Raw genomic sequence first — 23,673 nt, 5'->3', positions numbered from 1 at the left:
TACAGATCTGGAACCCGCAAGCCCTAAGACCTTGAAGAAGATCTGCATTTTGTTTTTCGAAACGCGTTGCACATTCTGTCTGTCTGACAAAGCTGTGGACTTTTCCTTGCAGCTGGTTTCCATTTCTGCTCCCAATATTTGTGTTTGTTGTGTATATCCCCATGTTCATGTTGCTATATATTATCAATGTGTAATAAATTTTGAATATATTTTTTTACCATCAAACTGTTTGTGGCCCGGTTTAAAGTCCCAATCTGAGGAATTAATGTTTTGACTCTATGTATCAGGAATGTGGTCTACAATCAGTTTAGGCAATTAGTTGCGGTAGAGGGTCTCTTTAAACATCAGTGCTCATCAGTATAGCCTATTAGTGCCTATCAATGCCCATCAGTGCCATTTCATCAGTGCAGCCTATCAGTGCACATCAGTGAAGGAGAAAAATGACCTGTTTGCAAAATGTTTTAAAACAGACTATGATTTTTTTTTTCAAAATATTCAGTCTTTATTCAGCTTCAGCTTCGGAAGATTTTACCCCCTTCCTGACCAGAGCACTTTTTGCTATTCGGCACTGCGTCGCTTTAACTGACAATTGGGTGGTCATGCAACATTGCACCCAAACAAAATTGACGTCCTTTTTTTCCCACAAATGGAGCTTTCTTTTGGTGGTATTTGATCACCTCTGTGGTTTTTATTTTTTGCGCTATAAACAAAAAAAGAGCGTCAATTTTGAAAAAAAAAAAAAAACATTATTTTTTACTTTTTGCTATAATAAATATCCCCAAAAATATATAAAAAAAAACAATTTTTCCACTGTTTAGGCTGATATGTATTCTTCTACATATTTTTGGTAAAAAAAAAATCGCAATAAGCGTATATTGATTGGTTTGCGCAAAAGTTATAGCGTCTACAAAATAGAGGATAGTTTTATGGCATTTTTATTAATTTTTTTTTTATTAGTAATGGCGCCGATCTGCAATTTTTATTGGGACTGTGACATTATGGCGGACACATCGGACACTTTTGACACTATTTTGGGACCATTGTCATTTATACAGCGATCAGTGCTATAAAAATGCACTGATTACTGTGTAAATGACTCTGGCAGGGAAGGGGTTAACCACTATGGGGCGATGAAGGGGTTAAGTGTGTCCTAGGGAGTGATTCTAATTGTGGGGGAGGTGGGCTTCAACTCACATGACAGCGATCACTGCTCCCGATGACAGGGACGGTGATCTCTGTCATGACACAAGGCAGAATGGGGAAATGCCTTGTTTACATAGGCACTTCCCAGTTCTGCGGCTCCATGACACGATCTCCGCCTGCTAGCCCTGGCTCTTAAAGGGTACGTACAGGTACGCCCATTTGCCCACCGCTGCCATTGTGCCGACGTATATCAGCGTGCAGCGGTCGGCAGGTGGTTAAATACCACCAAAAGAAAGCTCTACAGTATTGTGTGAAAAGCATGATACAAATGTTGTTTGGGTACAGTGTTGCATGACAATTCTCATTCAAAGTGCGACATCACTGGAAGCTGAAAATTGGCCTGGGCAGGAAGGGGTTAAAAGTTCCCAGTAGGCAAGTGGTTAATTGCCATTGTTGTGTACTGTAAGTTTGTGTTTTTTTTCCCTCAGAGATTGTCTTACTTCAACATTCTACTAAAACTTTGTGTATTACTACAGCTTGGACCTTGATGAAGGGGGCATACCCCAAAAGCTTGCCCTGAAAAATTGTATGTTAGTGCAAATAAAAAAAGTATCACAAACAGTACATAATCCACTAATATGGCTACGATCATCTCAAGGAAGAGGGAAGATACTGCATATATGAGGAATGAGGAAGAAGTTAACCAACCTAATCACAAAGGAAAGCCAGATCAACAGTGACATCTTCTCTCTCTCTCAGAATACATAAAGATTAATCTCATACCACAAGGTTTCCGGATTAAAAATCCTTGTGCAAATACACTGAACTCTCCCCACGCAGAAGGACTTTGCAGACATTCCAGTGAAAGATTAACACCTTGCCGACCAGCCGTCGTCGTTATACGGCGGCAGGTTGGCTCCCCTGAGCCAATTGCCATAGCTGTACGATGACCACTTTAAGACCTATAGGGGGAGTGCGCACGCCCGCGGCACGACGGCAGAGCCAAGATGCATGGCGGCGATGTCCGCCGGCAACCCGCGATCGCTCCAGAGAGAGACGGAACAGGGATCTGTCAATGTAAACAGACAGATCCCCATTCTGTCAGGTAAGTAGAGAGAGATATGCTGTTCCTAGTGATCAGGAACAGCTATCTCTCTCTACTCCCTGTCCGTACACTCCCCCCACAGTTAGAAACACCTCCCTAGGACACACTTAATCCCTTGATCGCCCCCTAGTGTTAACCCCTTCCCTGCCAGTGACATTTATACAGTAATCAGTGGCTATTTTTAGCTCTGATCGCTGTATAAATGTCAATGGTGCCAAAAAAGTGTCAAAAGTGTCCGATCTGTCCGCCGCAATGTCGCAGTCCCGCTAAAAATCGCTGATCACCGCCACTACTAGTAAAAAAATAATAATAATAAAATGTTATAAACATAGCCCTTATTTTGTAGACGCTATAACTTTTGCGCAAACCAATCAATATACGCTTATCGCAATTTTTTTTTTACCAAAAATATTTAAAAGAATATTTAAATATTGGCCTAAACTGATGAAGAAATTAGTTTTTGAATTTTTTGGGGGGATATTTATTATAGCAAAAAGTAAACAAAATTGTTGCTGTATTTTTGTTTATAGCTCAAAATATAAAAACCGCACAGGTGATCAAATACCACCAAAAGAAAGCTCTATTTGTGGGAAAAAAAAGGATGCCATGTTTGGGTACAGTGTCGCATGACCGCGCAATTGTCAGTTAAAATGGCGCAGTGCCGTATCATAAAAAATGGTCTGGTCAGGAATTGCGTAAATCCTTCCGGGGCTGAAGTGGTTAAGGAACAAGCTCATACACAAACTGCATGGCAAAAAGATAACAATTAGGAAACAAAAGCAGTCTGTGTTTGAAACTCTAACATCATTGGACCCTTCCCCACAATAACCAAAAATAAAAATTAAATTAAAAAGAAAACTGCAAAGACTTGCCATGAATAAAGCAAAAACAAAAAAACCTTTTGGTTACAACCAAAGACGATCTCCTGGTGGAGGATTCCACTAAGCAGACAATAGCTTAAGCATTGTTTCAGGCTAGAAAAGTAATTCTGCGTCATTGGAAATCGACAGAACCTCCCACACGGAAGGAGTGGGTAGCTGCTATGGGGGAAACAATACGCCTGGAAAAGTACATATTCCAACATAGAGGCCAGGGCTGGCTTGACACCCCAGGGCTCACACCGGTTGATCTAATCTTAGACAGAATTTTGTGAATGTAGCTATGGGTACTGAGCAATAGTATGGTAAACCAAGGCTGGGTATTACCACACGGGTATGAAACAGTGACTGTTATGTTGCACTGAGTGCTTTTGGGATGATGTTGTGATATGTTGTTTATGTCTAGTGGCGATTCCCCCCCCCCGTGGGAGACGGACGATCAGAGGCCTCTTTATTTTAGGAGGCAGATGACAAAGATCCATGGTAGGGCTGCTGCTCCTCACTGCTACTCCTCACTCCGGGGCCTTTGCTTCTCCTCCAGGCCGCACAGGAAGTGGGTCCTGAGACCTGATTGGCCTGGAGTCCTAAGACCCGCTTCCTGATTGACCGGGAGGAGAACCAGGAAGACAATAGCAAATATTAATTTGTTATTGTCACACAGCTGGGTGGGCTCAGGGTGCAGTGCTCTGCGCCTCGAGACCACCCTTTTTTGAAGCCAATTAGAGCCTCAGGCTCTAATCATGTACTTAAAAAAAAAACCCTATTGAAATCCATGTATCCGGCACCCTGCATGCAAATTAAGGGCCGGCGCATGGATTAGGGGGGCGGCGCCCCTGTGCCCCATATGGACAGTCCACCACTGCACCTCAATATACAGGAAACCTACTGACAGATGCAATTATCTCCATAGTTCCAGTTTTTACCCTCAACACACTAAATGGGCCTGTCAAGTTCTCACGTACCTGACTGATGAGCCCGATAGTGCAGAGGAAAGCCTTCCTTACGTATCTGACTCGCGGCCCCTGGTAGAGCTAACAGGAGGCACAGGAGTGTAGAGTGGTATGTGTGCCTGGCGAGTCAGTTGTAGGACGGGCGGCCCCGGGGTCCCAGATGCTGAAGAAGTGACCACCAGCTGGAAGGAAGATCTGAACAGCAGACGGACTGGAGGCTGGAGCACCCGATAGCCTCACACACACCCAGATGTTGGATCATACAATCAGTACACAGTTCAGAGGGTAGTGTATTCAAGTGGAAGCAGGTAGGCTGGTTAAAGCACAGACAGGAGATGCAGGAGCAAGAGCTTAGGCAAACAGGTCAGGTCACAGGCCGGGTCAACAACTGACAGGCAGCGAGGTATCCAAGGAGCAGGCAGTTTCAAGGTCAGAGGTAAGCCAAGGTCAGGTGCAGGCAGAAAGCAGGGCAAGTCCAAAGGTCAAGCCGGGTCGTTCAGGAGATCAAACACAGAAGCAGGTAAACAGGAACAGGGGTCACAGAGAGCTGCAGATCAGACAGCACTGATCCTGTGTGCATCCCCTGTTTAAATAGGCCGTTTGGCGCGGATTGCTGTGCGTGCGGGCGCACGCGCGCCAGCGCTGTGTTTTCTACCGGGAACTTCCTGACAGGGCCATCATACATAGCCAGGTCATCAGATACCACTGAATATGTTCAGACCCAGAAGACCATCTCAGAACACTAGCAGACTCTTTCCATAAGAGGGGTTACAAGGACCAAACCATCATTACCAGCATAAACACAGCCTTGAAAACTCAAAGAGAAAATCACCTCCAATACAAAGAGAAAAAACAAATAACCGCATACCTCTAGTAACCACATACAATTCAGCACTAGAAGGTATAAGAAAGATACTCAAAGATTTACAACCCATCATAATAGAGGATAAAACCCTAATACTGGCTTTCAGACAACCACCCAACCTCAGACATAAACTAATCAGCAGGAAACTTAATTCTGATTATGAAGTCACAGATAAAGGAACTAGGCCCTGCAACAAAAAATGATCTAAACTGTGTAACCAAATTAATCCACTCAAAAAGTGTCAGACACACAAAAGGGACCTTCAATATCCCAGGATCATACAACTGCACCTCCAGGAATGTTGTGTACCTCATCCAATGCAAAAGATGTAGCAAAGGAACTTATGTTGGGAAAACAGGACAGATGTTGCAAACAAAGATGAATGTACACAGACATACCATCAAGGAACATAAAGAAGATGATTTCTGCACACCTGTGGGACATCATTTCTCACAACTAGACCACACTATTCAATACACACTACACAGTGGTTATAGCCACTAACAATAATCACTGTGTTCACCTGGCCCACCACCCTTTCCCACCACCCTTTCCCTGCCGGGAGAACACAATGGCTCCCACTGGAGGGATTCCCCCCATCAACACTGACTGATTTTCTTTCCTGTACCCATTCGCTCGTCTATGGCCAGCCCTATCTCACTAACTATCCTAGTTTAATTATCATTGCTGTATATGTTTGTTTGTGTTTTTTTTCCCCTCATAGAGTGCCTTACTTCAATGTTATGCTAAAACTTGTGTATTAGTACTGCTTGGACCTTGAAGAAGGGGACATACCCTGAAAACTTGTCCTGAAAAATTGTATGTTAGTGCAAAAAAAAAAGTATCACGGACAGTACTCAATTGTATTTATCTTAGATCAGCTTTCTTCAATGTATCTTTCTGCAAGTGGCCGATTTTGAAGTGCTGCTATCATTTTAGAATGTCCCCTCCATACTCGCTATGGTGTTTTCCCATCCCTTATATACGCACCAGCGGAAAGTTGTGTTCCCATATGTACATTTGACATCATCCCAGGACACCTAGAAGAGAGGCAACTATTACACTTGTGTCTAAAGATCTAGTTTAAACATAATACAGCAATCCACCAATAAAAGTTTGAATATCAGCATCCAAAGGCACAACCTATAATGTCATGTTTAAAAGTTAATTTTACTCAAAAATGATATTCCATATTTGTGTGGTTGGTTGTCAGAGATACAAACTACTGCAGGAAATCTCACAATTGTGGGAGGGGCAGAGGCACAAACATATTTTACCACATTAAAGTAGAACTTAATTCCCAAAAAGGGAGTTTTTTTTTTTTTAAACCCTGACCACCACCACCACCACCTTTCCCCAAGCAGAAATATTTTTTTTTCTGTGGTTATCTGGTTTTTTTTTTGGCTCTGCCCCCTACCATTATTCTGGCCTAGGCCACAATGTTGTGTCCGTGGTCCTGAAGCCTTCTGGGATACTTACATCACATCTCCCCAAGAGGCTGCAGGATCAGGCACACAAAGTGGGCCGAGGGTGGGCTCAGCACTTGCTCAGTAGCTGACCACCTGCACCCAGAAGAGTCATCCAGCTGAAGAGGACCAGTGGATCGCAGCGAGACAACTCTGGATTCGCTGTGTGGGTGAGTTTGTGTTTTAAAAAGAACCCAGGAATACAGCTACGATGGAAAAAAAAAAAAAACAAAAGAACTGGGGGGGGGGGGGGGCATGTTTGGTTGGCAGTTGAGTAGAGTGTTAAATATATTTTACAGTTTTAACCTTGCTAAAATGTGTACACATCAATCATTAAATATTAAAGTGGTTCTTCAGGCTGAAGATCATTCTATGCATGAAGGTAAAAAACCTTCTGTGTGCAGCCGCTCCCTCCAGCCCCTCCAATCCTTACCTGAGCCCCCGCAATCCAACGATGTTCACGATAACCCTGGCTGTATAAAGACTCTTCCTCCTCCTCCATTGGCTCCCACTGCTGTCAATCAAAACCAGTGAGCCAATAAGAAGAAAGTGGGGGGCAGGCCTGAGCTGCAGCTCTATGTGTCTTATGGACACAAAGAGCAGCGGCTCCGGAGTGAGCATGCATCCGTGCATGCGGCTTTCTTAAGGGGGGGGAGTCAGGAGCATGCTACTTTCTCTGGGGGGGGGAGCCAGAAGCACCGTTGGGGGACCTGAAAAGAAGAGGATCAGGGCTGCTGTGTGCAAAACCATTAATATTGTTAATATCACTTTGAAGTCATATTTCCATAAATTGAAGAGTAATTCATGTTTATAGCTCCTCTACTTTTCAAGGACAAGTGTAGTGAATTGTCAGAGCACATTCCGTGAACACTGTCTCACCCTGCACACGCTGGAGTCGTTGAAGAAATACCATCTGCCATCTTTGTGACTGTTGATGTAACAGCAGAAGTGACCAAGACCGCCAGTGCCAGAATGTGCCACGACGGCAAACAGGCGATAATTATAGCACAGCTGAAAGACAACAAAACAAGGCAGGTGAGTATAAATTTACCTTGGGAGGCCCCAGGGGATCCCAGTGATAGGGTTGCACAGGGGAATCAATGAGCACCCAGAGACATATGTACTTCTGAACTCCAGAATCACAGAAATGTCTGGGCGAAAAACAAAAATACAGCACATCCCTACAATGATGCATATTTCCTTTTTTTTTTTTATCCCTTTAAAAGCACTGCAAGTGCACAAAAATGCCTGTCGATTTTCCCAGAAATTAAGCCTATTTTAACAATATAATTACATTGTAATTATAAAGGAAGGTCACAGAAGCCCTGGGAAGGGTACCCCCAAAACATTTAGACAAAGTCTGATTTGCACAGTGTCCAATGTGAATGCTCTGCATAGCAATTTATGGTCAGTCCAGTCAACGGTGGCAATGCTACCCAGTAAACAGACAACAGGAAAGAGTGACACCTTTATGTCCTTATCGGAGGGGCGGAAGGTCTGCAAGGAACTCTTGCTTTCTGATTGCCTGGGAAATATAACAGCTGCAATTCAATTCAGCAATTTAAAATAAATGATCTCATTTAGGTAGAGTTGGCTTTTTACATAGTAACATTTTTATTGTAGACATCCAAATGTAACAAAGAAAATAACTAAGAATATAGCTTTTGACATGGTAGGATACATTCAAGAGTAGATACAATGGATTAAGAAGAATTGTTCTTCCAGCAGAGCTAGTGAGACAGTCAACAGTAAATGGCTTCAAACATGCTTGGAACAAACAGAGATCTATATACAGACAATAAAGTTAACAAAAAAAATAAATAAAAATGGGCAGACTCGATGGACTACTCGGTCTTTTTCTGCCGTCACTTTTCTACGTTTCTATTGTACATAAGACCATTAGAACTGGCTTCTAATCTTTGCAGTGAGAAGACCCTTCCCGCAAGCACAGCCTGAATCAAAAGACAACTGTCCATCATGGCTTTATATGTTACTGGTCGCTCTTTCATAATGTTTTTTGCAACTGTATGCACATTGGATGAGCATGGGTATGGTTATGCTGTACTCAGGAGTATTTTCCAGCATGGTGCCAGTATTTAATGTGGTTGCAAAGTCGGTGTTCACAATTACTGCCATAAAAAGCCTGTCTGTGTTTTTTTTTGTTTTTTTTAATTCTGCTGCTAAATACCTTTTTTTTCACATCACCGATGTGTGGTCACGTGACTGCCCACAGCTCTCCTTCCCTGATCTAAGGACTACAGTGGAAGGGGCTGAGATTTCCCTCTTATGTCAGCTGGGGCGGTCATGTGACTGCATATCGGCAATGTGGAATAAGGTTGTTAGCTGCAGAATTTTTTAAAAACGTATACACTGTGTAGTTATTTTGTTATAACAGAGGGGCTGGCAGTAAATGTAAAAACTAACTTTACTGCCACGCAGAATAGCAGCAGGAGGGGAGGGGCAGCTTACACGCAGGAGCTGACAGGCAGGGAGGGGGAGAGGGGGAGACTGTGGGCTGGCGGAGGCACGTAAACTGACCATGGTATCATGGATCAGCAGCCATGATTACCGTGGTCAGCACACCTTGGGGGCACAGGAACAGGCAGGTTCCACCAGGTTTTTTACAGCATACAAAGGGAAAAATAACACAGCACAAGCCCTATGCAGTTTAACATATTTTAAAGAAACGTTTTTTTTATTTTTATTTTTTTAGGCTTACAATCTTTTAAAACTACCTCCTTCACCCCTAGCATAAGCCACACCCCTTATGCACAACTCTGCTTCTGCATATCTTAGATGGTGCAGAATGATATATTGTCTCACCATAGAATATTCCTCTGGCGGCAGGTGTTCTGGATCCAGGACTTCATGGAGATCAAGAACTGGCGGGAAGGACAGTGTTCTGTTGACCTTCTGCAACGGATTTTTTTGGCTCAGGCGTTTCAAATGAATGTTTAGTGTGCGTGGCAATGATCTTAAGTGTGTCACCTGTAATACAAGGATTATTTTTTATTATTAATAATAATATTAATATTTTTTTCTGTTCCAATAATGTTTATTAAGGAGGTTGTATACCCCAATAAGAAAAAAAAACCTGTAAGACAAAAGGCGTAATGAGCTAGTATGCATCGCATACTAGCTCATTATGAAATACTTACCTTAGAACGAAGCCCTCCAGCGGCGCCCGCACACTGCTGAGACGGCTGTCATCTTCCCCAGTGTTTCTTCTGGGTTCACGGGCTCCGGCGCTGTGAATTGTCAGAGCTGCGATGATGTCACTCCTGCACATATGCGCAGGAGCCGCCAGTCACGGCACAGGGCTCTGAAGAAATGTCACAGGTGGCCGTTCCTTCAGAGCGTCATCGTTAGCGTATACAGTAAATATCTCCTAAATGATGCAAGTTTAGGAGATATTTACAGTACCTATAGGTAAGACTTATAGGCTTACCTATAGCTACAAACAAACCAGGGGAGTTCATTTCCTCTTTAATTCCAAACAAAGAAGAATGAGCAGGCTTATGTAACACCCACGCAGGGGCCAAGGTCTACATACACATGCAAAATAAGCAAGCTGAAGTTATTTAAACAACAGAATCATCAGAAAATAGTAACTAAGATGCAGGAGGGCTAATACTGAGCATAGGATGCATCAAACTTCCAAGGCAGAAATGCTGTCCTCCCAGAGGCGATAACACTCTGGAGGGTGTGGGCCACCCAGAGATAAGATAACACATGCACAAGACAAAAAAGGGAAGAAAGAGAAGAGAACAAAAGAGAAAAATAAGGTGGGAGGAGGAAGTGTAGGGGCGAGAGGGGGTAGTGGAACTCTACAGACAATAATATTATTTTTTAATCAGCTTCTCATATGTGTTCAAATATGAATTTGAATATTTGAATATAAGGCATGAATATTTTTTTTTAAACTATAAGAGCATATTCATACAAATATTGGAGCCATTTGGAAATGCAAAGTGACTACCTGCAGTGCTGTTTCATGGGATAACTAAAAGGAAGTCAAACAAATATGTTCCTTGTATGAACAGAAATATATTTAAAATTTAATTTAACTATAACAATTTGATATTACCTTCTATCTCCTGTATGGTCCATACTATAGCATATCCATTGAGGTACTTATGAGTTGGTGGGAGATCGTTGCAGAGGTTGTGTTCATCACCTTTATGATGGCCCATTGTCATACAAGTGCATATGACCTTCAGATGATTAGGGGTCATATCCACTGGGTAAGAAGCTTGCAATTCATGGCGGTGAGTGGAAAATCACTTTACTGAATATACATGAACATTTTTCGCAATTGGATGTTGTGGATTTTCGCTATATTAACATTTTGGTGTTATTTTTACAGGTTAAATATATCATTTCTTTACTGGAATATTCATGCTAATAAAGAATTACTGTACTTTATTGTGTTGGATTATGTTATATCATTTGGAAGGGCAGTGCAGCAATTTCTTTAATAAATTACAAAGGATTCCCAGAACATTCAGAATTATCTAAAGCAGGGATCTTCAAACTACGGCCCTCCAGCTGTTGCGGAACTACACGTTCCTTGAGACATTGTAAAACTCTGATATTCACAGACATGACTAGACATGATGGGAATTGAAGTTCCTGAACAACTGGAGGGCCGTAGCTTGAAGACCCCTGATAAAGAGACAGCACAGGGGTCGCCGTCTGCCTCAAGACTAGTTTTGTCTGACTGAAACCCTGAATGGAGCCGTCTTATAAGGCCAGGGTGTGTGTATATTTTAGCTTAAGCTATTGAGCTCTGTACATCAGGTGATAATAAGATGGAGGAAAACACATGAAAAGGAGATTGAGGCTAGACAAATGAATACATAATATTTACCTGACCACAATGATTAGGAAAGAAAATACAAAACCTCTATACATTCCCATTTACTTGTGTCTGAGTGGGCTCTTGAACATTTAGTAAATTATGACATTTGAAGGACATGGCCTGGTTTTAGGTAAATATAAGGAGGCAGCCAGTACCTTCACTATTCTGCTACTTTTACATTTGGGGCACAAGTTTCTGTCGTCATGTGTTTCATGTGACCGAAAGTATCTCCACAGTGTGCGCTCCTGATAAAGACACAAACATGGCATTTTACATTAATATTGAAAAAAAGAAAAATTGCTTTACAGAGTTTACAGACCAATCACATCATTTCCTGCCCTCAGAATTTATTTTCTCTCACAGTACTCCTGATTATGCGTTCATTTGCTTTTCTCTCCAGAAGGACGAAACCATCTTTGTTCAGGTAAATCTAAGGTCACCAACTACTTCCTTGACTGGGATGCAGACTCCAAGATGACACAATCATGTAAATCCTGGAGCCTGCGCAGTTCTTGGCTGTTTTCACAAATGTCTGCCACAGATCAGTCCCTGCTGCAGCCTCTCACCTTGTGACAGTCACAGTGCTGCAACCTGATTGAGAGGGAAAGGGAGACAGCGAAAATTCTTACTCCTGCCTGCAGCAGACTAATAAAATCATCTCAACCTAGGCAAAATCACTGGACTGGAGGTTAAAGTGTTATAAAGCTTTGTTTTTTGTTTTATTTGTTTCTTTTATAAACATAACAAACATGCCTATTCTTACCTGCTCTGTGCAATGGTTTTGCACAGAGCAGCCCGATCCTCCTTTTCTGGGGTCCCCCGTCGGTGCTCCAAGCTCAAGCAAAGGGAATATACATATTCCATGCACACAAGTGAGAACTGAACCCAGAACCCTAGCTCTGTGAGGACACACCATCATCTTTTTGGGTTGTGGGAAGAAACACTAACATTGGAAGAGCCTGTAAACTTTAAGGTGATGCCCAATGGAAATCCTGGATCAAAGCAACATAAGAGAAGAGTACAATCTGAATTATCCACCATGTTTGGTCCATCTCCATTGCATATAGGAAGATCTTAATAAAAGGTATCTTGTCCAGTTTTATCTGGCACCTATGGTAACACAAGCCCCCAACCCTGTTGACCCCCACCCCCTTCACCCTACTACTTACCAATGTTAGTTTCCTGTGGAACTTGGAGTAGGAGAGTCGGAGTGGAATAGCTAGGAGGTCGCTGTTGGAGGTCCTCTGCTGGGAACACCTCTGACATGTGATGCGTTCCCCTAATTGAATGGTATACAATGCTCTCATCTTCTCTGTCTGTCACAAAAAAGAAAAGTAGGAGTAATTCCACCAAAACCCATCCTTTCGCAACAGATATTTCAGTGTTAGCTGGAGCTTGTTAGGCTAGCTCACATGCTTGTATAACTCTCTTATACTCCGGTCAGTTCTTAATTAAAAATCCATTATTATTATTACAGGTACTTATATAGTGCTGTCAATTTACACAGCACTTTACATATATATATATATATATACAGTATATTGTGCATTTACATCAGTCCCTGCCCTCAAGGACATTACAGTCTACACTCTGCTCACATTCATGCATACACATACTAGGGCCAATTTAGACAGGAGCCAATTAGCCCACCAGCTTTGGAGTGTGGGAGGAAACCCGCGCAGGCACAGGGAGACCATGCAAACTCCAGGCAGGTAGTGCCGTGGTTGCGACTTAAATCAATGACCCTAGTGTTGCTTGGCGGAAGTGCTAACCACTTAGCCCACCTGAGACCTTCATGTAATGGTTGTTTCCAGAATGTGTTGAGAGCTCCCATTGCTTGGATCCTTGTAAAAAGCTGACTCAAGACATTCACCCAGAACTGAAACATACATTTTCTATGGAAAGGGCTAAATCTTTTATTTGTAATGGACTTCTAAATGACAAGATATATACAAACACTGTTCATAAAAAGATAATAGATAGATTTCGGGCTGAATTTGCTTAATAAGTGACCCCTTCTTATAAAAACATGTAACCTGCCCATTCAAAATACAATGTGATTGGATCATCTGCTGCATTTTGGCTAATTTGTAAAGGTAATATATGCAGTACAAGGAAAGCCCAATCCAATTAAAAAGGTATGTAAAAACAGTGAGAGAGATGGAAACATTTTATTTACATCCAAGCAGATGCTACACTGTTCACTTGGTTGGCTTAGAATAAAGATCATCCCCATATCCCCTTCCCCATATCTGCAACACCTACCAGTTGAGGGTTGGGTGTTGTCCGAAGTAAAAGGCTCAGTATGGTAGAAAAGACTTCAGCTACATCATTCTGGGTATATACTGCAAGATAGGACAATTAGAACTCAAGAACTTCACCCACTTGTAATCCCCTCCCCCCAAAACAATGACCTTCAGATTTCTCCTTGTGACCCACTACCCCCTCCATGAAGTAAGGCTACCCAAATTACTTCTTTTTGCACACCCACAGGATTGTATGATGAGCTGTATGAGATAACTTGGTCTTTGTGATAGTCTATCCGCAGGCCTTATCCCCTCTATCAACTATACTGCCCCTGAGGGCTGAGGGCTGTTGAAGGATAAGGCTTAGTAGGTTAGAAAAGACCTCAGCTACATAATGCTGGGCAGATACTGCAAGATAGGACAATCAGAACCCAAGTACACCACCCACGTGTAATCTCCACCCCCCCCTAGACTTATGACCCTAGTGATTTCCCCTTGTGACCCACTACCCCCTCCCTGAAGTAAGGCTACCTCCATATACTTTACTTTGCACGCCTACATGTATGGTTCTATTTTTCCTGACATATTCACTGTTCAATCATTTGCAGTATGTCAATAAACTGCATGCCACGCGTTGCTTAATTTGTTGTAGTTTATCCTACTCTATCGGTCATCCTTGCCCTTTGACCCACTAGCCCCCCCCCCCAACTATACCCCAAACTATGATTACACGCTAATGTTTTTGTTACAGCTCATTTATTTTGTTAAAATATTTATGGCTCGTTCATTTATAATAATGAGCAGTGTTTCATAGATGTAATGGTCTATCTACAGGCTTATATTCCTCTGTCTATCAATCTAGCCCCGTGGTCAACTTCCCCTGCCCTAAAGCATCGTACACATGATCAGATTGTTGGCCAACAAAGCGTCAGACTTTTGTCTGAAGGGTGTGTGCCAGGAACTTGTCTTGCATGCAAACGGTACACAATTGTCGGCCAACAAACACGAATGTAGTGACGTACTACGAGGAATTTCAGCTCTTGAGCGCCACCCTTTGGGCACCTTCTGCTAATGTTGTGTTTGGTGAGTATTGATTCTGAGCATGCGTGTTTGTACTTTGGAATTTTGTGTGACGGACTTGTGTACACGCGATACGAAAATCTGGCAACAGACCGATGTCCGCCAAAAATGTACTAGCCTGCCATCCAACATTTGTTGTCGGAAAGTTAAACAACAATTGTCTGATGGAGCGTACTAACGGGTCGGATTTTAGGCCAACAGTCTGTCATCACATAATTCCCTGATGAAAATCCAATCTTGTGTACAAGGCTTTAGACTTTACAATTATCACACTACCACAAATATATTATTAGTTTTACTGTCATATTCACAGCTCATTTACTTATTACATTATATTATTTATATATTAATAAGCTGCATGACATAACTTGGCCTTTGGTATAGTCTATCCGCAGGCTTCTCCCCCTCCATCTGTCATAATTCCCAGTGATGCACCTCATTAAAAGCAAGACTAAACTCTGTCAATCAACATTAACTTTTTTAATCCTTATGCTACTAGCATTAATAAATAGGTAGGAAGGTATATTATTTACTTGTTTTTTTCCTGGCTTAGGCCAAAAATAATGTCATACATCCCAGGAGTCTTCATGGCATTTTTTTCCTTTTATCTGAAAGAAGGGAGGGAGGAGGGGCTTTCTCAGCTAAGCATGCCCTCCCGCCTGCATGCCTGAGCTAAGGGCAGATGAATTCCAGGAAGTAAATGCTACATGAATCATTTGCCCTTAAGCAAGATGGCCATGGCTTAAATGCTAGGGGGGCATTTTTTCAAAGTGATTTTTCAACAGAAAAAAGCTTGGAGACATGAAGGGATAGGTGAGTTGGCTTTGAATATTACAAATAAATGAAATGGTATTTTAAGTTTGGGATGCTCAGATACAGTTATGTTCCACTTTAAATCCCCCCACCCCAGCCCCAGAATTCACCAGTTGCTCTGAGGATCTGCAGGTAGTGTAGGAAGCGGTACGGGGCCACTGCATCTTCTTTGCTGTTCTGCATTTCTTCAAAGAGTGCCAGCAGCTCATAGGGTAGTCGGCTGTCTGGGGGCATGTTGTCATCTGGGTCACCAATCCTGTGGGGAGGACACAGGAAGGATTTTATTAAATGAAATGTAAAAAGGTCAATAATTTATTAACAACCTCTGTACCCCCTCTAACCAATGGAGTCTGTCTCCCGGGAACATCACTGAGCCTGAAACAGGGACTGTGGATACAGCTAGGTCCATGTAATACACTGCTAATGACTTTTCTGTTGCACTCACATCCTGCATTCCATAGATGTGGCTGTGCCTGCAATACTCCCCTTCATGCAAAAAACTGTAAAGGTAAAAGTGATTAGACTCTGTTAGGTGCCACATCTCTGGGATTTGAACACAAAAGGTGGGAGTTCCCCTGTTAGTGGGCCTTTATAGGCACTAAATTATATACCAGGTGAGAAATTAAATTCATAAAAACAAATAGTTTTGCTAATACATCACTTGATAAAAGAAACACAAAAACAGTGTATACATGATATGAACAGCCATTGATACACCAACTGTGAAAGTGGCGATGATACAGTATAGCTTCTCCCACCCTGGGGTGGAGGAAGGTATATTGTATCATCGCCACTTTCACAGTTGGTGTATCAATGGCTGTTCATATCATGTATACACTGTTCTTGCGTTTCTTTTATTCAGTGATGTCTTAGCAAAACTATTTGTTTTTATGAATTTCCTTTCTCGCCTAGTATATAATTTAGTGCCTATAAAGGCCCACTAACAGGGGAACTCCCACCTTTTGTCTGCATGCAACAAAGGTAATTTGCCAACTGGCATAGTTCAAGATTCTTCTAGAGCTGGGCAAGCAAATATGAGCAAGATTAGTAAAGATGTTTTAACAGTTAGTATGAAATTTTGTCAAATTTGATCTTGGCATTTGCCAAAATATTGCTGAAATTGCCCTATAATTTCACCGCAAATTGAAAATCTGAGTAATTTAAAGCTGAAAAAACTGATACACTTTCGTGCACTGGATTTTCCATGATAGTAAGATAGATACTATCCATCTAGCTATGCATTTTAATTGTTTACTTTAATTAAAGATTCAAGACATTTTGTTCTGTTTTTTTTCTGTTGTTCAAATGCAAAACTCAAAGAATCAAGTACAAAAAAAAAAAGCATTCATAAAGCAAAGAATAATCACTTAGAGGTCATACAAAGCCCTTCAAAGCCTAAAAATTACCCTAACCCACCATAATTTTAACTTTTCCACTGAATCCAGTGCATTTCTTAGATTGTAAGATCTAATGAGGAGGGCCCTCTGATTCCTCATGTACCAAACTGTTTTGTAACTGTAATGTCTGCCTTCATTTTGTAAAGCATTTCGCAAACTGTCGGCACTATATACATCCTGTATAATAATAATAATTTCCCCAATAGGCAAAATGCATTACAGTCCTCAAAAAATCTGCAACTTTAACCAAAAATTTGGCAAAGTAAAATGTAGGAATCGGGCATTTTTACTAATGCCTAATCCTACATAAAGATTTTTTATTTATTACAGGTATTTATATAGCGCTGACAATTTACGTAGCACTTTACATATATATTGAACATTCACAATCAGATTCTTCTGCTGCCTTGCCCTGCAATTTAACCATGACAATTAAATATATTCAATACACAATGCAAAGATGCAGTCAAAAGTTTTAACACATAGCAGCCAATGAGAAGTTTTGTTCTACCACGACTAAGGCTGGCCATAGAGGATTGTTTTTTTTTTTTTCCAATCAGCCAGTGGGCTGATCGAAAAAAAACAAATGGTGGATGGAGAAATCTTCCCCGCTGTGCCATTGTATTCTGACAGCAGGAACTCCTCCACTGTCAGAATACAGAATACTTTGATCCCATTGGCTGCAGCCACTGTTTGAGAAAAAAATTCCAACAAATCTGTTTGACAGAAGTCAGTTGTTAGATCAACTTCTGTCAAGTAGGAGTGGCCAAACATGGACTGAAATTTCGGCCAAATTTCGATCCATCTATGGCCAGCTTAAAGTGTTACTAAACCCACAACAGTAAAATCAGTCTGTATATGCAGTAAAGCATGCTTGTTATACTCACTGTGGAACCTAAGGGGTTAATCCTCTGCATTCAGTAAAAAGGCTGTTTGATCCTGTCATCTCTGATCCTCCCCTTCTTCCACTGTCTCCAATCTATCTCCTGATAGAACAGAGCCTTGGAGTCACTCTGCACATGCTTAGTTTGGTGTATATTGCTACAGAGTTGTTTTTTTTCTTGAGAGGGTGCATGTGATCAGCACAGGGCCAATCAGCACTGTCCAGACAGAAGGTCAGGAGTCACACAGCCTCATAGGACATTCAGAGGAGAACGAAAACTCCTCCAACAAGCTCTAACTAGTCACTGATAGAAGTTACAATACTGCTCTAACTGCTGATGAGTAAAGGTCTTTAGCAGTTTATATTTACTAAGATGATTGCATTTCCATGTTCTGTGTACTGTAGGAGACCAGATATAGTGAATGCAGGGTCCTGGTTTTAGTAACACTTTAAGAATACTAGCCCATGATTGGTCACTTTTAGTCTCAGTATATCAATGTAATTGTGATATGAAATAAAAGAATGCATTTCTTTGTTGGGTATGAATGCTGAGAGTGTATCGCAGAATGCAGTATGGAGGGGTGTGGAATATGTGTGAGGTTGGCAGCTGAAAAAAACCCTCATTGTTCTATCACACTCAGCCATTGTTACATATCAGAACCAGAAACTTATCAAACTGTCAATATACAAATGTTAAGCCCTTACTTGTATTATTTTCTATGTCTAAACCCAGCCAGCAATTTTTTAATTGTGGATAGACCAGGGTAAGGTAAAACTTTTGTCAGATTTATATTTTAATTCTGTCCATCAGATTCTGCAACTCTGATTTTTTTTCTATTACCATGTTCCTTGTCAGCACATTTGCATGAAGCACACCACAACTGATTTGCTCCCTTTCCCGCCCTAGGAGCGTACTTATTTCTTATAAAAATCAGCGGTATCTAGTGGCCATCCTGCATTATGACTACTAGATTATGCTGAGTATCACACCAATAAGTTTGCTCCCCAGTGCCATCTAGTCATTTCCACAGTCACACGTTCAAATTGCAGAGAATATAACCTGAGAACAATCAATTTTACCCCATTTGCATTGAATAAATTTGCATGCAATTTCAATGTTCGAACAGCTTTGCAAATTTCTTTTAAACCTAAAGGGTTAATCCTCTGCATTGTGTAAAGAGGCTGTTTGATTCTGTCATCTCTGATCCTCTGTCCCCAATCTATCTCCTGATAGAACAGAGCTTTGTACATGCTTAGTTTGGTGTGTATTGCTACAGAGTTTTTTTTTTTCTTGGGAGGGTGTATGTGATCAACACAGGGCCAATCAGCACTGTTCAGACAGAGGGTCAGGAGTCACGCAGCCTCATAGGACAGTCAGAGGAGTATCATTTTAAACAGAACAGATTATAGAAAAAATATATATACATTTGATCTATAGTAGTATTTTTTTGCAAACTAACATTGTCCATGTTTTTTGTCCATGGATTGCTACTAAAAAAAATATTTTTGCAATACAATGTCCCCAAACGAAAGCCTTGTTTGTCTGTAAATACTGTATATACAGTGTTACATTTGTATCTTGGCTAATGACAAAGGTCTTGCCAACATAATCAGGCCCATAGCAGAAATGTAACAATTATCCTGGTCCATGGGGGAAGGGGGTTGTAGAGGTATGAGAGCTAAACTGCTTAATGTTGTACATATTAATGAATGCAGAGCTGTATTTATTTGCATCTTCTGACCATTCCCAATCCCAACTTTATCCAAAACAACAAAAATAAAAAAATTAAAATAAAAAGTCTTTGCTGCTGATACATTTTAAAATACAAATTTGTATCGTCCTCTGCATCCTCCACTGAGGAAGTTCAGAACCTCCTGGAATGTGGCGGCAATGGGAGGGGGTTCTAGGCAAGAAATTGTAAATATGCCCCCATGAATCAGTACAGTGTTGATCCTGATTGATTGGTGTCTGTAATTCTGTAGAAAAACAAACGCTATAAAACGCATTGATGCGGACAAGGCCTTTAGCAACATTTTAACACCATAAACACCAAATGCAGCATTTCTCACCTGCACAGGATCCCCGTAAACTCCTTATTCATATAAAGTGTCTGTAGCAGCGGATTAAGGCAGCTTGTCGTCCCGATATTGCAGAGTCCAGTGGCTCCTGTATAGGGTGGAGACCATAGTGGTTAGGATCTAAACTCATTTTATCATTTTATCATTTTATTATTTATTTACCTTTGTTTCAATCTTGAAGACAATATGAAAGTGAAACTCCAGTCAAAAATCTTTTTTTCTTAACAGACTCCATGGAAGCCTACGTGTGGGTTAACCCCGCCTCCTCTCCAATGCTATAGGACCCCAGTCCCATAAATTTGAGCTCACAGCCAGAGACTGCGTTCCTTTTTTGTCCTCCTCATTGGACCTACAAGCGATGCACTTACGTTTACAGATGTCCAAAATCGATCGAGGTTGGTGTCGGGCATACATTTCCAGCGGTGTCAAGACAGCCCAGGGACCAGCCCTGGGCAGGTGTGTGGCTTCAGGCCTCTGTGTCCACTGGTGGGGATGGCCTGAGTATGCCCAGGAGTGAAGGATTGGCTGGCAAGGTCTGAAGCTTCGAAATTCCATGGCAGCAGTTTTCGTGTACATGTCTGTTTTTTGTTCCCCCTTGTCCCCATTGTTCCCCCTCATGCTGTTCCTGTTTTCTTTTTATTTGGTCTTTTCTCCTCTTATGGCGCCTGAAACGCTTCTGCATTCCAGGCGCTAGCGGGCTTCTGCACATGCACGATCCTCAGGTGAAACCGAGGCTTGGTTTAACACGTGCGCAGTAAGGCTGGGGACCCGGCGACCGCGCAGGCGCTTTATGACAGGTCACCACTGCGCAGACTCAGACGGGACACGGCAGTGACGTCATTACGGTGGGGAATTTAAGTCCCTACTAGCCCCAATCACATTGGGGATTCCTGTGGGCAGTCTGCGGCAGCTCCCCCAGGCACCAGGAACTGTGCCCATCTGTCACTCAGCTTTCATTCTCAGTCGGGGATCTCTCACAATAATCGGCTGATGTCGGTCAGTATTTGTGGATCTCTCTTACCTTCAGGATCCTGGCCATATCCCCGCCGATCCTCCTCGGGGCAGCCTGACAGCAGATCCTCCGCTCACACTGCGGCCATCCGAGCACCAGAGGCCGCCTCACCCCCCCTCCCCGGCCAGCCAGCCAGTCTGCCACCTCCCCGGTCACATGGGGCTTCGGCTGGGGGTCTCAGCATCTTCTCCACCCAAACCGCCGCCAGCCCATCCCCCCGATGGTAAGGGGGCGGAGCGCCTCCAATACAGCACCGAGCCAGACCGTCCTCCCCTTCCCCGGTACTGACACCGACCTCCGCTATACCGCCAGTCCTGCACCATTGCCCTGAGCCTCCGTACTGGAAATATGGAACCCACTATACCGAAGCCTAGCCGTCCTTCACTCCGGTCTCCGGTACTATACTCCCAGAGCACACAGCAGTGAGCCAGGAAACCAGAAGTGGTGCCACAAAAAGCACCACCCACCGTCCTCCGGTCCCAGCCAATAAAAAGATAGGAAAGAAGGCCAGACAAATGACAGTAGAGTGGGGAGTGTTCGGGGTGCATCGCTTGCGCCCCAACCACACCCTAAACACAGGCAAATCAGCTTCCCATAGCCTGCCGCATGTCCGGCGCCTGGTCACTCTTAAAGTGCCGATTTTTTTTTTTTAACAGCTTGGGGGGGGGGGGGGGGGGGCGCGCCCGAGTCATGTAGTCTGTCAGGAAATGGAAATCAAATACTTACCGTAATTTTCCTTTCCTGATGGACTCCATGGCAGATGGAGTTCCCACCCATTGGTCAAGAGTTGGCTAGTTACGGAACGCAGTCTATGGCTGTAAGCTCAAATTTATGGGAATGGGGTCCTATAGCATTGGAGAGGAAGCAGGGTTAACCCACACGTAGGCTGCCATGGAGTCCATCAGGAAAGGAAAATTACGGTAAGTATTTGATAAGAAATTTTCTGTTTTTTTCAGTGTTATACAAAGTAGGAAAATGTTAAAAACACTGAGATTTTTAATATTCTATTGGGATTTTTTTTCTCACCTATTGGTATGGTGACAGTTTTCCCAGAACAGCAAATAAGAAATCCAAAAAGTGATAGCTGTTATCAGTTTAGGAATATAGGGGAAACCTCCCAATAATGACACCTGCCCCCTCACCTTGGAGTGATTCCTTCATTTTGCTCTGGTGTCACCAGGACAGGTAGAAGGAAGAATTTTCAAAATCCAGACAGAGGTTATAACCCTGCCTCCTTCCTGGCTGGAGGATGTCTAGCATCATGTAGCCCTTTCCTCTCCAGATTTACTGTCTCTGGCCTGCAGTGGCGTCTCCAGCTTTCATATTAAGGGGGGGGGGAACATGGGGGGACAGGGACAAAAATAGGGGGGCAATATAAAATGCAAAAAATATATATATATATATAGATAGATATATCTATCTATCCTGGGACCCTTTACTACGACCCCACAATGGCTCTTTCACATGTTCTGCAGAGAGCTCCCTTCCTACTGTATTGGGGCCCCCCAGTGTGGCAGAAAACAAGAGATATATGTCACCAGCATACCAAGAAAATATAAAGATCCAAAGCAGTGGGAGAACTATCAGGGTTGCAAAGGTTGTCTTGCCTCCGGGCCCTGGTGTTCTGCCACTGTGGGGTTCCCCAGCCTCCTCTTGCTGTCCTGCCCCTGCTATTGACTGTGCTGGTCTGGCATCTCTTGGAATTTACAGGATGGTTCTCCTGTCCTAAGGATGGGAGAAATCAGTCTGTTTTTTCAGTGACTGAGAGTCCTGGTGGAGTCCTTCCTGCAACTCGCTCTTCTCCCTGCCAATGAGGATGCAGGGGAAGGAGCAGATCGGGCGGCCGTGGTTGTGTGAGCGCTCGCATTATGCAGTGTCAGCGAGCAGAGGGAGGGGGGAGGAATCACCTGCAGGAGCTGACTGGGGACGTTCTCCCTCTCAATAGAGACTGTGTTACCCCAGCGGTGGCCCGAGTAAGATGCGGCACATCCGATATGAATACAAACAAAAATAAATTGCCTTTTTGTAAAAAAAAAAAAATTAAAAAAAAAAAATAAAATTTTTTTTGGGGGGGCACATGGTGGGGCCCAGCATAATGTTGGGGGGGTCAGGGCCCCCTCTGGCCCCCCCCCCTAGGGTCGCCATTGCTGGCCTGCTCCTTTCATTCATTGAATTTCAGTTCTTTCAATCATGGAGGCTCAGCATCATATGTGGGCGTTTTTTAAGGTGGTCCACACAGCCTACCTAGGAATCTCCGCTCCTCCAGACTGACATCCACTCATCAAAGCATTTTGTTATTTTTATAATTCCTCAAGAACCAGCCCACTTCTTGCATCAGCACCGAGGGCTCTTGGGATGAGTACTGAGGCAGGGTGGTTTGATGTTTCCATCCAGGGGGAAAGAAAAATATAAGCAGATTAAACTGCAACTTTTATTATAAGTATAAATGGAGAAATGTATAACAATGACCTTTTTCTAAAAATGCTAATGCAAAATTGGTCATGTATAGATTTCTTTAATTCAGGGCTTAAAGTAAATGTAAACCCGATTCATGAAAATTGAGCTGGGCACATATATCTGCAGTGTTTTCTTATCTCTCTTCAAAGCACTATGTACCGCAGATTTCTCCTGCTCTGTTCTTCTGTTATCAGCCTGATAACTCCTGACAAGTTCTCCATCACATATGATAAAAGCAGCCTGAGTTTTGTGTTGGGGAGTATGCTATAGATTAGCAGAGTGCTGAACCAGTCAACGATCAGCTCTGAAAGTCTCTACCCATGAGGAGAGGGGGTGTGTGCCTTTCCTCCAATCAGCTGTATTGGCTGTATGCCCAGGCTTCACTGCAGTGCTGAACAGGAAGAGAAAATCTCCTAAGGCCTCATGTACACTGCTGCT

At 42.7% G+C, this 23,673-nt stretch overlaps 1 protein-coding gene across 3 annotated transcripts in view; it reads right to left on the bottom strand.

Annotated features, from left to right (window-relative positions):
* The window catches only part of USP18 (ubiquitin specific peptidase 18), a 127,867-nt gene that overhangs the window by 7,953 nt on the left and 96,241 nt on the right, over positions 1-23,673 (bottom strand). For all 3 annotated transcript variants that reach the window (XM_073621526.1, XM_073621527.1, XM_073621528.1), the window contains 8 exons: positions 19,758-19,854; positions 15,518-15,663; positions 13,534-13,613; positions 12,438-12,584; positions 11,424-11,513; positions 9,231-9,395; positions 7,287-7,418; positions 5,932-5,981 (listed from right to left, as the gene is read on the bottom strand). In XM_073621526.1, coding sequence (XP_073477627.1) covers positions 5,932-5,981; positions 7,287-7,418; positions 9,231-9,395; positions 11,424-11,513; positions 12,438-12,584; positions 13,534-13,613; positions 15,518-15,663; positions 19,758-19,854 — 907 coding nt within the window. The remainder of the gene's footprint in view (positions 1-5,931; positions 5,982-7,286; positions 7,419-9,230; positions 9,396-11,423; positions 11,514-12,437; positions 12,585-13,533; positions 13,614-15,517; positions 15,664-19,757; positions 19,855-23,673) is intronic.

Source organism: Aquarana catesbeiana, linkage group LG03 (assembly GCF_042186555.1).
Source record: "Aquarana catesbeiana isolate 2022-GZ linkage group LG03, ASM4218655v1, whole genome shotgun sequence".
Taxonomy (NCBI): Eukaryota; Metazoa; Chordata; class Amphibia; order Anura; family Ranidae; genus Aquarana; species Aquarana catesbeiana.
Note: the sequence above shows the minus strand (reverse complement) of the source record. Positions and strands in the feature narration are given on the sequence as shown.